Source organism: Bactrocera latifrons, unplaced genomic scaffold, assembly GCF_001853355.1.
Source record: "Bactrocera latifrons isolate USDA-ARS-PBARC rearing strain unplaced genomic scaffold, ASM185335v1 scaffold_7, whole genome shotgun sequence".
NCBI classification, from domain to species: domain Eukaryota; kingdom Metazoa; phylum Arthropoda; class Insecta; order Diptera; family Tephritidae; genus Bactrocera; species Bactrocera latifrons.
The window spans coordinates 448,946-462,509 of record NW_017537378.1 but is presented as its reverse complement, the minus strand read 5'-3'; the positions used below and the strand labels follow the sequence as shown (position 1 = coordinate 462,509).

General features: G+C 40.0%; 2 protein-coding genes across 4 annotated transcripts; one reads left to right on the top strand and one right to left on the bottom strand.

The window, feature by feature from the left end:
• The first annotated feature begins 3,063 nt into the window (after positions 1-3,063).
• On the top strand, positions 3,064-5,295 carry LOC108975889 (probable Xaa-Pro aminopeptidase 3). Of its 3 annotated transcripts, none has more exons than XM_018944694.1 (6): positions 3,064-3,157; positions 3,241-3,352; positions 3,409-3,683; positions 3,747-4,554; positions 4,628-4,758; positions 4,810-5,295. In XM_018944694.1, exons 2-6 carry the CDS (start codon positions 3,289-3,291, stop codon positions 5,098-5,100), a joined length of 1,569 nt encoding a protein of 522 aa, XP_018800239.1. In that variant the 5' UTR covers positions 3,064-3,157; positions 3,241-3,288; the 3' UTR covers positions 5,101-5,295. The 3 variants fall into 3 exon arrangements, with proteins under 3 accessions (XP_018800239.1, XP_018800238.1, XP_018800240.1); XM_018944693.1 differs by lacking the exon at positions 3,064-3,157 and adding an exon at positions 3,158-3,182; XM_018944695.1 differs by lacking the exon at positions 3,064-3,157 and having other exon boundaries at positions 3,202-3,346.
• Positions 5,182-13,269, bottom strand: LOC108975888 (general transcription factor 3C polypeptide 1). Its single transcript, XM_018944692.1, has 13 exons — positions 12,868-13,269; positions 12,608-12,804; positions 12,409-12,548; positions 12,141-12,350; positions 11,690-11,972; positions 11,251-11,615; positions 11,099-11,192; positions 8,210-11,041; positions 6,541-7,280; positions 6,324-6,477; positions 5,848-6,260; positions 5,481-5,752; positions 5,182-5,410 (listed from the first exon to the last, which is right to left on the bottom strand). The coding sequence occupies exons 1-13, from the start codon at positions 12,953-12,955 to the stop codon at positions 5,295-5,297; spliced, it is 5,904 nt and encodes a 1,967-aa protein (XP_018800237.1). The 5' UTR covers positions 12,956-13,269; the 3' UTR covers positions 5,182-5,294.
• Positions 13,270-13,564: the final 295 nt, after the last annotated feature.

Here is a 13,564-nt window from a genome sequence, read left to right as displayed (position 1 = left end):
TACTATATTTCTTTCATGTCGCAATTGTCAAGTGTCAAAACGCCGCTTGAGAAATAGTCCCACTTAGAAAACGTTGTAATGTTACATAAATATCTAAGCATATATACATACATATGGTATGTACATATGTATGTGTGTATGTATGTGCTTTCGTACCAATTTCTCTAATACCCATATCCCACATTTGACAAACAGTTGCTTCAAAAGTTATTCGCAACGATTTCTTGGCTTGACTTTTCCTGCTATCGGTTCTTTTCTATTTTTTCTACTTTTCTGTGATGAGTCGCATATAATTTCTACTGTTTGTAATTTGAACTTTGCCCAGGTTTGATTCAGACACTTGTTTTCTCACTTACATATGTACATCGGTTTGTATGTGTGTGCGCTGAATTACGCGCTTGCAAACTGGTTCATATTTAAGTTAGTATGTATGTACATATGTATTTTTCATAATTTCCATCAAAAGATTTACAAATAATTATACAAGTACATGTGCGATACAGGATTTATTTCCTATTTCTATGGCATAACTTCGTAAAATAAATAAGTACATAAATACATATGGAATATATGTACATACATAAAAAAATAAAAAATATGTATATTATGTTTCATCTATTGTTTTTATAATATGTATGTTATCACATTGGCTTGAATTTCCGTTATAATTACGTGGTATACATATATGCAAATGTGTTTTGTGTGTATTGAGCATTTTTAACTTTATTTTGAAATACAATCATATTTAAATATTTACATACATATGTACATACAGCCATGTACGAACCAGTATGTTTTATACCAAACGTTCACAATATCATAGGGGAAGTGCAACTTCCAAAGTAAGGCGGGCGGACGTTTGACATTTATTCTTATTCTTTATTGGCATAGACACTGTTTACAATAGCGTGCCAGTAGTTTTTTCTTTTCACTGTTTGACACCAATTGGAGATTCCAAGTTTGCCAGGTTCTTCTTCTTGGCCTTTCCAACGGAGTGGGGGTCTTCCGCTTCCTCGGCGTGTACTGCGTCGAATACTCTCAGAGCTGCAGTGTTTTAATCCATTCAGACGACATGATCTAGGCAGCGTGGCCGCTGTCTTTTAATTCGCTGAACTAGTATGTCAATGTCCTCGTATATCTCGTACAGCTCACCGTTCCATCGACTTCGTCGTTTCCACTTCGCAAAGGACCATAAATCTTAACATTTATTAGCAACTTTAATTTAGATATATTATGATTTGTTTTATTTCCATTTGGGTTTATATTTATATTATAAGTATATGTACATATATTATATGTATACATATAACTGTTTACTGAAACTGTTTGTAATATTCAAGCAGCAACATGCATACACACGTATTTGTAGTAAGAGTGCATTGCAGGAAGTTGAACTTTATAATACAAAAAATCTTGTATTGAACTGATTTCTCGGCAGGAACTTCGTATCACCGGATATTTATACAATCGCCGATTAAAATTTTGAAATATAGAAACATTTACTAAAAGCTGTAAGAATTTTAAATAAAGAAGTTAACTCGGGCCCCACAAACAGTCCGATACTGAGTCAGTGGTCCCTAATGTCCTCTGGTAGCAAAGCCGTTACATGATTCATCACGATACATCTGTGAGCTGCTGTTGAACTTGATAAGAATATTGTGACTCGGAAACATGAACGGAAAGACCAGTACTAAAATTTTAATAAGTTTTTTATGAGTATGTTTTATTATTATTATCATTTTTTTCAAGATTACACTTTTGTGCAAAAAATATTTGGGATCAGAAACATTTATATATTATATATAAACATTATCAGTAAATTAGTATGTAGAGAAGTACATAAATATGTATTAAATCATTTACAAATTCTTTAGCAAAAGTTGTGTACATATTTACATATGTACATATGTACATATATCTTGAATTATATAGCAGTATTTTTTATAATTGAATGGGATTTAAAGATATACTTCAATAGAAAAGTATAAACATTCATTCTAACATACATAAATATAATTATATACGTATGTACATACATATATGAGAATACAGCAAGTACATGTGTACGTGATTGGCAATTGTTAAGAAATGTATGTAAGTAACAAATCAAAGTTCATTCTATTTGCGAGCGAATGAGCTCAAATTGTTCTAACCACAACAGTTTACGTATAAATACATCAATAATTGCATTGAAAACCAATTTATACTTAATTCATTTATTATAGAATTATACTTTTATCTATAGTCTCATAAATATTCTCTCAATAAAGTGGTGATTAACAGCTAATTTAATAGAAAATTGCCTGAATCATTGGTTCCTCTAGCCAGACAGCATCCAATTAGAAATCTGTTTCTTGTTCTACCTTTCACTAGCTGGTACATATGCACCTGTAGATTTAAGTACTCTCATTTCAAGTCAGAATTGAGAGATTTAAGCAGCATTTCAGTTATTCCCCTCATAAAAATTGAAATAAGAGCAAATACCAGTACTAGGTAGTTTTGTCTTACATAATTTTTATTGTGTTCGCGCCCCCTTCTTACAACGATATGCTTTTAACAATTATGTGACATATGATACTTGTAACAGTCGTAGGTTGCAATTAGGTAAGCATATTATTGGAATCGTTGCCACAGTATATACACACAGTACATACTGAGATCGTTGTTTATACGAATGCAGTAGGTGAAAAAAACTGTGCCTAATTAGTGCATATGTAAGCAAACCAATTATAAGCGGTTGAAAGTGTTCGGACTTGACCTCGACGGTAGTTTTGCACATCTTCCACCTCAATTTTGTTGTTTTCTTAATTGCGGCTCCTATTTCATACATAAAAATAGATTTTGTCCAAATAAACAACGAATTATCGATTATTTTTACGCAATACATATATTGTAACTTCAACAACGCACTTAAAATAACCATTTATTGAAAAACAAGTTTAGAATCATATAACTCGAAACTCAAGGGAACTAAACTAAATATCTCATACGTTTTTATTTTCCGTTTTGGGGCTTAACTGATCCATTACTAAGTTCCGTATGGTAGTGCATTTGCTACGGTGCTTTCTAAACTGCTATGGGAAATGTTTCCCATAAAAGCAACAACAAACACATGGCAGTTATGAAAGTTCGTTCACAATAGGGATCAGCTGTTCCGGTATGTGATAATACCAGCAATCAAAGTGATTACGTTTGACAGACTCATATTTTTATCATTTATTAAACAAAAATTTTTTTTAGGAAATCGTCAAAATTTGTATTAGTTGAAATATATAAAGAAACAAAAAAATGTCTATTTTTAAGAATGCGAGAAGAAATCACCTAATTAAAACTCTCGGCAAATTTGGTAACGGTATTGTGTCAAATTAGTTATATGGCTTGTACTAAATGTGAATCCCTTTTCTCTAGACCACAAAGCATTGTTATCATCATCATCATCATCAGCATCGTCATCAGATGCGCCGGCTGCTGCAACACTGAGTAGGAGTTTCCTCCAAACTTTACGTTCAGAAACATTTGGTCAACCTACGTATGTGACGCATCCACATCTTATAAATGAGGGTGAGCTTGTTATTGGACAAAATGTGGAAACATTTCGTGAGCGACGCTTGCGCCTTATGAGTGGCATACAAAAATACGCAGAAGACCATAAAGCTGACCAACAAATGAAGAAATCAAATTTGGTAAAATAATTAATAAATGCTATAATTTTTTAAGTGTGCTTACAAATCAAACAACTCTTGAAGGTGATTGTGCCGTCCGCTTCTAAAAAATACATGAGCGATAAGATTCCCTACGTTTTTCGTCAAAATTCGGACTTCTATTATTTGAGTGGTTGTCTGGAGCCCGACTCTGTGCTCGTTATGTCCATAAATGAGAAAGCAGACATCAAATCCATATTATTTATGCGGCCAAAAGATAAGCATGCTGAAATGTGGGATGGCGCGCGTACTGGTGTTGAGAATGCGCCCGATTTTTTCGGTGTTGACGAAGCATACACAGTGCAACAATTTCCAGAAATTCTCAAAAAACACATTACAAGCGAAAAATCACACGTGTGGTATGATATGGCCACATCAGATCAACAAAGCATAAGCAACGATGTTCAAAATGTGGCTGGCGCTACATCAGCGCCAAACTCACCCGCTACATTTATACAAAGCATGCGACTTTTCAAATCGATTTGTGAACAAGAACTCATGCGTAAAACGTGCCAAATCGCTTCAAGAGCCATAAATGAGGTAATCAGCGAATCGAGACCAGGCATCTCAGAGCATCATCTATTTGCAGCAGTCGATTACAAGTGTCGCATGAAGAATGCCAGCTACTTGGCCTATCCACCCGTGGTGGCCGGAGGTAATAACGCGACCACAATACATTACATAAACAACACGCAATTGACCAAAAGTGGTGAGATGCTGCTTATGGATGCTGGTTGCGAATATGGTGGTTACACAAGTGACATCACTCGCACATGGCCCATAGATGGTACATTCACACCCACGCAAAAAGTCTTGTACGACGTGTTGCTGCAATTGCAGAAGGAATTGATAGGTAAGCATTAAATATATATGTATGTAGTGCTTATTCAGCATCGAGTCTTATTATTCCATTTATATGCTTGTAGGTACTTTATTGAAGCCCGGTGGCGAAACATTGGACGCACTATTCGATACGATGTGCATACAGTTAGGCAAGTACTTGCAAGAAGTCGGTATCGTGCCCAAGGATATAGCGGATGATAACGGTTATGCGCGTGTAAGTTTCATTCTCTCTTTAAAAAATGTTGTTTTAACATATATCCTGTAGGCCGGTTACAAATTCTGCCCACATCATGTATCCCACTATCTCGGCATGGATGTGCATGATACACCCTTAATGCCGCGTTCGTTGCGTCTTTTACCGGGCATGGTGTGCACGGTGGAACCGGGTATTTATATAGCACAAGACCGAAAGGATGTGCCGAAAGAGTTTCGCGGCATCGGCATACGCATTGAGGACGATGTGCTCATCACCAGCGACAATAACGTGGAAGTACTTACGGCGGAATGCGTAAAAGAGCGCGCAGAAGTTGAAAATATATTTCTCGCGAAGCGATAAAAAAAAATCACTTACTCATTTTCAGTTAAACAAAAAAAAACTCACTCATTCATAATAACAACAAAAAAAAAAAACAAAAAATTACATTGTGGTTGTAATGTAAAGACTTTGCGACAAAGCCAGCTTAATTTATTCTGTTCTAGTGTTAACAATCTTAAAATAAAAGGGTATTATCAGCTAACTAGATGAAACGTTTAAAAAAATTGCGTGCTGTACTTTTTCTTGCCAATAAAAATGGCCATGCGTGTCATGGCGTCCGCATGTGCAGTCACGTAAGTGTGTTCTGGATCATAGAACTCCGTTACAATACCTAGAGGCGTAGTTTTTGTTAATATTTATAAAAAAAACAAAAAAAAAATCAATGACAATTAGCTACTCACTCTCTTGTACGTCCTCATAAGCTGAGAAAAGGTTTACAGGTGCCGGCTTCATCTCGGTTAAATGCAGGCACTTCAATTCACCCAGTATTTCGAGTAAAAACATTATTTCCATTGGTGGCAAATGTGGAAACTTCGTGCAAATATCCGAAACCATGCAACCCGAACGGCTAATGCACTCGGTTAGTATCGAGCCCAACCAACGATCCAATACACGTCGATTAATGGTGCCATTCAGACGTATCCAGGCGTGGGGCTTCATTACAATAACATCACTGTAAAAAATAAAGTGAATAATTTGTCAAATTTTACCGTTATGATTTAAATTAAATTAATATATTAAAATTAGCACGCTGCCGCCAAGTATTACCTCTTGCTATCCTTCTCCTTGTTCATGCCTTCCTTACTGGCGCTTTCAAAGCGTTTTACTGGCTTCGGCACACGCTTACTTGACCGTTGGTCGTCGGCATCGACTCGTGCATCGTCAGCTAATTTAGCTCTTTTACTGGTGCTGGGTCCATCTGCATCATCGCTATCCGCTACTTCCGCATTACAGCCCGCGCTGGGTTCGGCTTCGCTTGCACCGCGTTTGAGACTCACTGTGCCATCAGGTCCCAATTTTTCACGCTCCAGTCTTTTCAGATGGAAGGTATGCACGACCCAAGGGCGTATATGGGTTTTATGTATATACATCATGGTGGCAACACCAACACGTTTGACCAGATAATGCTCGGAGAGTAGACGCAAAGCGCGCGATAGAAACTGGGCGTAGGGGAATTCACGCTGTGGAAATATAATCGTATTTTATTAATTTTCTATTTTTTTTTTTATATAAAAAGTAAATACCAGCAAATCCGTTACGGGCACGCCGAGCTTGCGCGCTTCAATAAAACGCAGCAAGTCCTCGACATGCTGCTGTTCCATAGCATTAAAGCCCAGTTTGTTCAATTTCGGCTTGAGTGCTTCAAAGGTGTTCTCCGTATACTTCCAATGCGATTCACTATTGATACAAATTGAATATACCTTATGTATAAACTTCCAAGCTCCCAGCTCATTTACTTACTCTACTATTTTCCTCAGTATATTTTCACGATCCAGTTCAGTCTCGGCCAAAAATTGCGAAAGGCACACGCCATTGTGTGCCGTTGTCATGTCTGTAAATGTGTTAAACACACTTGTTTTGGCTTCCAACTGCAAAGTGGGCAGATTCACTACAAACACATCCTGTGCACGCGCAAGACGTTCCTCTTTGTTTAGCGTAGGCTCGTACTCATCATTTTTGTCATTGTCCTCCTCGGCTACATTGAACTGCAGTATTTCGCAACATAACTGATGCCAATCAACGGTCTTGTTGACTTTCACGTTAGCCGAAACACGTCCCAGATCCTTGCGGTCGTAGGCGGTCTCTTTCTCGCGCCAAAATGACTCCAGCATGCGCACGAGCGTCAGCAAATTCGACGATTCCACCGTCACGGAACAGCCACTCAATGCCAGATTCAGCAACTTTTGTGGTGGCATCTCCGTTAACTCCCGCAGAATGTTGCGCTTCTCCTGCACTATCCGCTCGATGGCGTTAATGTAGTTGGCATGTTTGAGTACACAGTTGAAGGGGCATTCGATGCGCAGTGTGTCGTGTTCATCGTCCTTATGCATGAGGCGACTGAAATTGATCTCCACCTCCTGGTTGAGATGGTCGAGTGCGCAGAAGAAGTGCAGGTGCCGCGTGGGTAGTTTGGATATGAAGTCGTAGGGGCTGTAGTTGATTTTATAGCTCAGGTTGGCGGGTTGGAACTTAACGCGGACCTTTAAAAAAAAAAAATAATAATAATAAAAATAAGACGTCACGTTAATTTCGGTTGCGATATCTTTCACAGGAGCATTTCCTATAGCATAAAAATGTATAAAAAGATCTTTAACTTGACTTAGGTTGATCTATTTGTACGGCAGCTATATGCTAGTGGTCCGATCTGAGCAATTTTCTCGCAGGTTGCGTCACTGTCTGAGGTAATAACCCACGCTGAATTCCGTGAAGATATCTCGTCAAATTAAAAATTTTTCCACACGCACTTCATTCCGATCGTTCAGTTTGTATGGCAGCTATATCGCGATCTCGACAAATGAGCAATTTCTTGGGAAGGAGAGGACGTGGGCAATATTTCAGATCGATAGCTCAAAACTGAGATACTGAGTATATACAAACAGAAACGTGCTGTGTCGACGGGGTCGGACCAAAGGGAGAGGGATCTCAGATGAGTGGTGTTGGTGGGGTATCCAAAGAGGTGGCCAGTTATTGAATATATCAGGATCGGATAGGTAGGAGTTGAACCTGCTATAGTATACACAACGACGCTGTCAAAGGATCACTCTCGTGGTTTGACTCCGAGTACGCCATTCACTGCAAGGGAGTCGGTGAAGGTGTTGATGACTCCACTGTGAATGGCGGTCAGCGCTTGTCGGAAGTTTATTACGTCCAAAGTCTGGTCGACGTATTGTCTAATGTCGCTTACTTAGCTCTTCCTAGATTTTTCGAAGAATTTTGAAGGTTTAAAAAAAGCAATCGAAGATCCTCACATAAAGTGCCCAAATATCCCCTTTTGTATATTTAATATTATTGTTTAATAATGACCGAATTAAGTACTTTAAAACCGAATGGTGCAAATAAATTAAACATTTTTACCCGACTGCAGTGTTTATGCAATTGAATAACGGTAAATAATTGCTCATTACATTACCTGCTTCTCGCTGGCTTCATTTTCGAAGCTCTTCGTGTATTCCGTTTCGGGCGCATTATCGAAGATACAATGATAGTGGTCGAGTATGCGATCCATTGAGGACAACGTCTGCCTTTGTTCAGCATCAACCGTCAATATATTGCTAGGAAATTTGATATTACAATTCCAAAAGTTTCGCGCCAAACCCTCGGTAATGAAGAAAAGTTGTCCTGCGTTGGGCGAACGTAGCTCCAAGTTTTTAGCTGACTGCGCGCTACTAGTTGATGCCAAGTCCATAAATTCCTCTACGGGCTGCATAAAAACATCCATTGCGCTCTCAAAGAAACCAAAGAGAGAGTCGTAAACGAAATATGGTATGCGCAGATAGAATAAGCGACGTTGGTATTGCACCGACAACGAGTAAGCCGGGCTGGTTAGTTGATTGGGTAGCTTTTCGATGTTCTTGCGTTTATTCGCCACGATCAGTGCGCCATTCCGCGCTATATGGAAGGCGCGTTGCAGTATTTCTTCCGAGAATTTTTTGAAAATTTCAAAAGCTTGCGCCGTATAGGAGGTCTTGTCGAGCGCCGAACACAACGAACTGTGCAGCACGTTAATGGCCAGCATTGTCAGCGCATCTTGTTCGTCGGCGGGATCAATATATTTCATAAGCTTCTCTTCCGTGGTCGCCATACGTTTCACGTACAGACGCTCGAACTCATCGATACTGTCGGGTATGATGAAGCGTGGTCGCAAAGCGGTAATCGCCTCTTTGCCTTTAGTGTTGTGCACCAACTGATGTAGGAAATGCAAAATGTTTATGAAATGCACCGCCAAAGCATCGCAGTACTCCTCACGCACCGTATAGACACCTTTCAGTTGTTGCAGAAAATTTTCACCATAGCGCTCCTGGATTTCGACGTTGGTCTGCAGCATGTGCACCCAAGTGGGCACCTCTGGTATATGCCGTCCTTTCTTCACGATATACTGCATGCGCCGATGGCACGCTTGCGTTGTCTTGTTGCGTATGCCCAGATTGTGTCTGATGACGTCACGACAAATTTTACCCACCACAATGAGTCCGAGTACCGGCACCGGCGCCGCTATGTATATATAAACGGCGCGTGCCAATTTCAGCAAGTCATCCTCATCCTTGCCCCAGCTGGCGCGCAACGTGCGCATGTTCTTCAGCGCATCCCGATCGATGGCATCGCGCATGGAAGCCGATTTCTTTTTGGCATTACGTTTGATTGCCACCGCATGTGGCAAGCGCTTCACGTGTCCGCCATGACCGCCGTGCAAGCGTGTCTTGCGCAAGCCCATGAGGTGCAAGTGTTTACTACTGCCATTGCGCATTAACGGTATGCGGCCCGTGCGTGTTTGCACCGGTTTCACATTCGTGCGCAGTATCCACGACCAGCTGCGCAACGCATGCGCAAACAGATGCGCCGCAAAACCGGCTGCGCCTGCGCGATCGCCAGGCACTTCACCGTTATCGTAATGTGGTGCATCGTCAAAGCTTACAGCGGGTAAAAAGTGAAAGTCTCGACGACTTTGCGACTTCTCATTATGCTTGGCACTGAGCAGGCCGAGTTTGGTATACACACAAATGCGATGCACATGCGTCCAGTACATGGTGATGTCCTCAAATGTGGAAAAATTAAAATTCAACTCTTCGTATTTGCGCTCCGTATTGACAGTGGCGAAGCTCGCTTCCGACGGTGTTGTATCGAGTATTTGTGTGCGCCGATTTAGGTACACCCAAATCATCATGGTATCTTTGAAATTTTGGCTCTCGCCCACTTGTATTAGACCCATGTGATTTAGTAGTTTCAGGACCATCGTGCAAATGCGTTGCAAGTAAATGCGATTAATTTGATTCTGCAACTCCATTGGCAGCTGTCGTATGAGATAGTGCTGGCGTATGGGGTGGGTCAAGTAATCGTCGAGCACATTGCCGCCGGTCGGCTGGAAGCGAAATATTTTGTTAAATATTGAGAGTGGCATGCGTTCGATGGCGTCCAAAAAGTTCACCCAACCGGCCGGCTTGTCGGCATACTTCGGCAGCGGCGGTATGAATGTGCGCCAGTTAAGCTCCGACATATAACTGTGCTGCACCTCGATGCCAGCATGTAAACTTTGTAAAAACTCGTTCACCTGCAGCGATGGCTCGGTCTCTTTCCAAGTGCGCAACAAAGCCTCGTCTATTTCCAGCATCTCTTTGTTTTCATTCAATTCAACTACGATATAGAAAAGAAATTCATGCATGTAACGGGATATAAGAAACTTAGGCGGGTTAGGTAACTGCTCAATGGAGGCGTTTGGCATCGTAGATTTAGTTTCGAGAGATTTTGGCGCTTTTCGTGTTAACTTTGCAGCATGCTTTCGTAACATGCGTAATTTATTCTGTTTCTTTTGCTCCTCCCGCTGCCTGGTTCGTAAGAGCATATTTTTTAAACGTTTCACCTCCCGATCCACCAATAGGTGGTCTTGATCAATTTGCGGATGTGCTACGTAATGGTATCTACGCACGTGTTCTTGATATTTTAAACGAATCTCGTATGCCTTTAAGTTGTCGGTTTTCTTCATTTCCATGAACATGCGCCGCAAGGATTTAAAGCAGATTTCATCTTTGAAACCACGCTGCCGTTCCGTTTCTTGCAATTTATTACGTAAAATAACGGTATGCATAATGCCATGCTCGTTCAGCTGTTGAATTATGAAGTCGCGGCGGGATTGCTGACGGCTGGTAAAGGTGATACGGAACGGCTTGTCCTTATGTATGTACTCCTCCACCGTGGCTTTGACTTGTGGACAGTCGACGGCCATGGTTTCGTCCAGCTGTGGTGTGGGCTGTAATGAAGCTAAATGTTAACCACTCAGTTAACGATATAAATGTACTTGGCATACCGGCATGCTGTTGAATTTGACCACTTCCGCTGGTTTTTCAACGCCCTTTTCTTTAGCCAACTTGTCTGCAGTAATCACCTCTAAGGCAACGAATCTAAGACGGACAAATTATATATATAAGTTACGCAAAAAATATTTGATTTGGGAAGTACTTGTGGATGCGTTGGCGTCCCTCATCAACGACATGTGGTACTATCAAGCCGTCACGTTGCATCGCTTTGACCATCTGACGCACCACGCAGTGCGATTCGCTGAGATAATTGGATAGCTCTGTGTGACTGCAACCGCGCGTGCCATGTCGCAAAACGGCGCGATAGAATTCCTCCTTCAGCGGCATATCCACAAAAGAATGCTTATTATCGGTGAAAGCGTCTTTGAAGCTAATTCCTGTCTCCTTTTCTTCCTCCGTAACCTCCTCCTCTATAAGCTCTTCTAAGGGTGTTTCGGGTTTCCGCAAAGTAATCGCGAGAACACTTAGCTCCTTGCCTTTTCCGCTTTTGCGTCCGGTCAGCACTTTCTGAATAAAATTATATATAAAACACAATTCACAACAAAAATATAATTATGTAGGAATGTGATCGTTTTACTTACTTTCACCTCAAAAATTCGCCGAAAGAAAGGAGTCAGTACAAGACGCCGAAATTTGGATTTACGTGCAAATATCGGAACCAAAGTGCGAAATTCTGTTAACGGTAAGTTTTGCTGTTCCGACTTCTTTACCAGCTCATAAATTTTTTCTATGAGAGTAATAATGTTTCGTGGAATTTCCGGCACGTACTGCGGTAAGTTGAGTAGCGATGTAACCACTAGACGATCACCACGAAATTCATGAAAAGGTTGGTGCGTTATCAAACCAAAGTGAGCCAATTTTTGTCTAAAAGTAATTATGTAGTAAATACTCGTCACCATAATTATTACAGAATGCTGATGTTTTTTTGTTGTAGCGGCAGAATTATGGCGAGTTGACAGTCCATGGCCGGATAAAAATCCGGGTCCGTTTCTATTACTGCTGCTACAACAACAATAGTATGCTCATATTTACTTGATATAAAAAATCACAGAGGAGTCTTTGCAAAACTGAAATAGGGAATAAGGACCAGAGGTTGTCTCCCCATTGTAGCGTGAACGTCCTACAGCTTCCCAAAAACAATATTGTACCAGTGTTAAGTCTCGTTGAATAGGTTTATTACGCGGTGTAAGCACGCAAAAACGCAATTCTTGTGAGGCCACCACTACAAAGCGTTTATCCCACCTGCAATTAATGTTTGTATTGACAAAAAACGCATATTTCATATAAATGTGTTACTCACCTTTCCAAGACACTTTCGGCATTTAAATCACTAACTTCAGCGGGTTCTATTTTCTTCCGCTCCTTATAGAATTCACACGAACCGCGTATGTCACCATCTTCAATTGGTACATATTTGTACCGCATAAATTTGTTGGGATCCTTTAAGTGGAAATAATATAATTTGGGACATTATCAGTATTAAAATTAAAATTACCAACCGGCATAATGGGTACTCCGAAATCTGGGTCTACATGCGTAAAGCGACTCTCACATTGCACAGTTGCTCTCTCCGTTGGTAGTTCGTAAAAATCTAGCTGATGGCTGTTTTGTTTGATGAAATTCCACACACGGTTCATCACATCTGATGGCAGAGGTAATTCCACACCCAAGTCGATACTTAAGTAAGCCCATAGTGCTATAAAAACAAACATTATTATGTATTTTGGGAACGGAACATTTATTTATTAAATTTCAGTACATGGTAATGTTATGCCCTCTAAACCTTCCAAAGCAATTTCCTCTAATATAGCTCTGGAAATGGGACAACGTCGGATGGGTCGAGCCATAGTTCATTGATTTTGTTCCACTATGAATTGATTTTCTCCAGACACAGCATAAAGCGCACTTAATTAAACACTTAGGCACTACACAAGAGCCGTCATCGTATACTTTGGTAAACAACTTTATTAATGTTGTTTTCTCTCTGGTTTTGGCGATACAAATCACACTTCACTATCTATTGTTTTGTTTAAGAAACTTTAATAATATGTTTACTACAGCTGTCTCAAACCATTTGCAAATGTCAGTGCCGCATATTCATATATTTCACAATGGATTTGAAACTCTCCATCTATGCTCACACACGAAAACTTTTGTTGCTTGTTATCAGCAACTTCTGGCTTGGTGTTGCCAGATATATCAAATACTGATATCTGCCAATTTTACACAACCAATAAACTAAGATGGATTTTTATATAATGAAAAATACTTGTTTTTAACATACATATATTAATAACGTTAACGATGTTAAAATAATTTTTCTTTTTGTAAGCATATTGTTTTTAATATTTGTTTGTTTATTTTATAAGCAATTGCGAATGATTACGTTTATTCACAATTTATTTGCCAGCTGTTTTATGTTTTCCTCTTCCCACAAGTAAACATTTTTTATTATC

What these genes read in the sequence shown, in the direction of transcription:
- LOC108975888 (XM_018944692.1), bottom strand. Translation starts at nt 12,955, where the DNA reads ATGGCTCGACCCATCCGACGTTGTCCCATTTCCAGAGCTATATTAGAG. An exon ending in TCTGTGATTTTTTATATCAA is followed by an intron (nt 11,973 to 12,140) that starts GTAAATATGAGC and finishes AATTACTTTTAG; the next exon opens with ACAAAAATTGGCTCACTTTG. An exon ending in ATACTGAGGAAAATAGTAGA is followed by an intron (nt 6,478 to 6,540) that starts GTAAGTAAATGA and finishes TTGTATCAATAG; the next exon opens with TGAATCGCATTGGAAGTATA.
- LOC108975889 (XM_018944694.1), top strand. Translation starts at nt 3,289, where the DNA reads ATGTCTATTTTTAAGAATGCGAGAAGAAATCACCTAATTAAAACTCTC. An exon ending in ATTGCAGAAGGAATTGATAG is followed by an intron (nt 4,555 to 4,627) that starts GTAAGCATTAAA and finishes ATATGCTTGTAG; the next exon opens with GTACTTTATTGAAGCCCGGT. An exon ending in ATGATAACGGTTATGCGCGT is followed by an intron (nt 4,759 to 4,809) that starts GTAAGTTTCATT and finishes TATATCCTGTAG; the next exon opens with GCCGGTTACAAATTCTGCCC.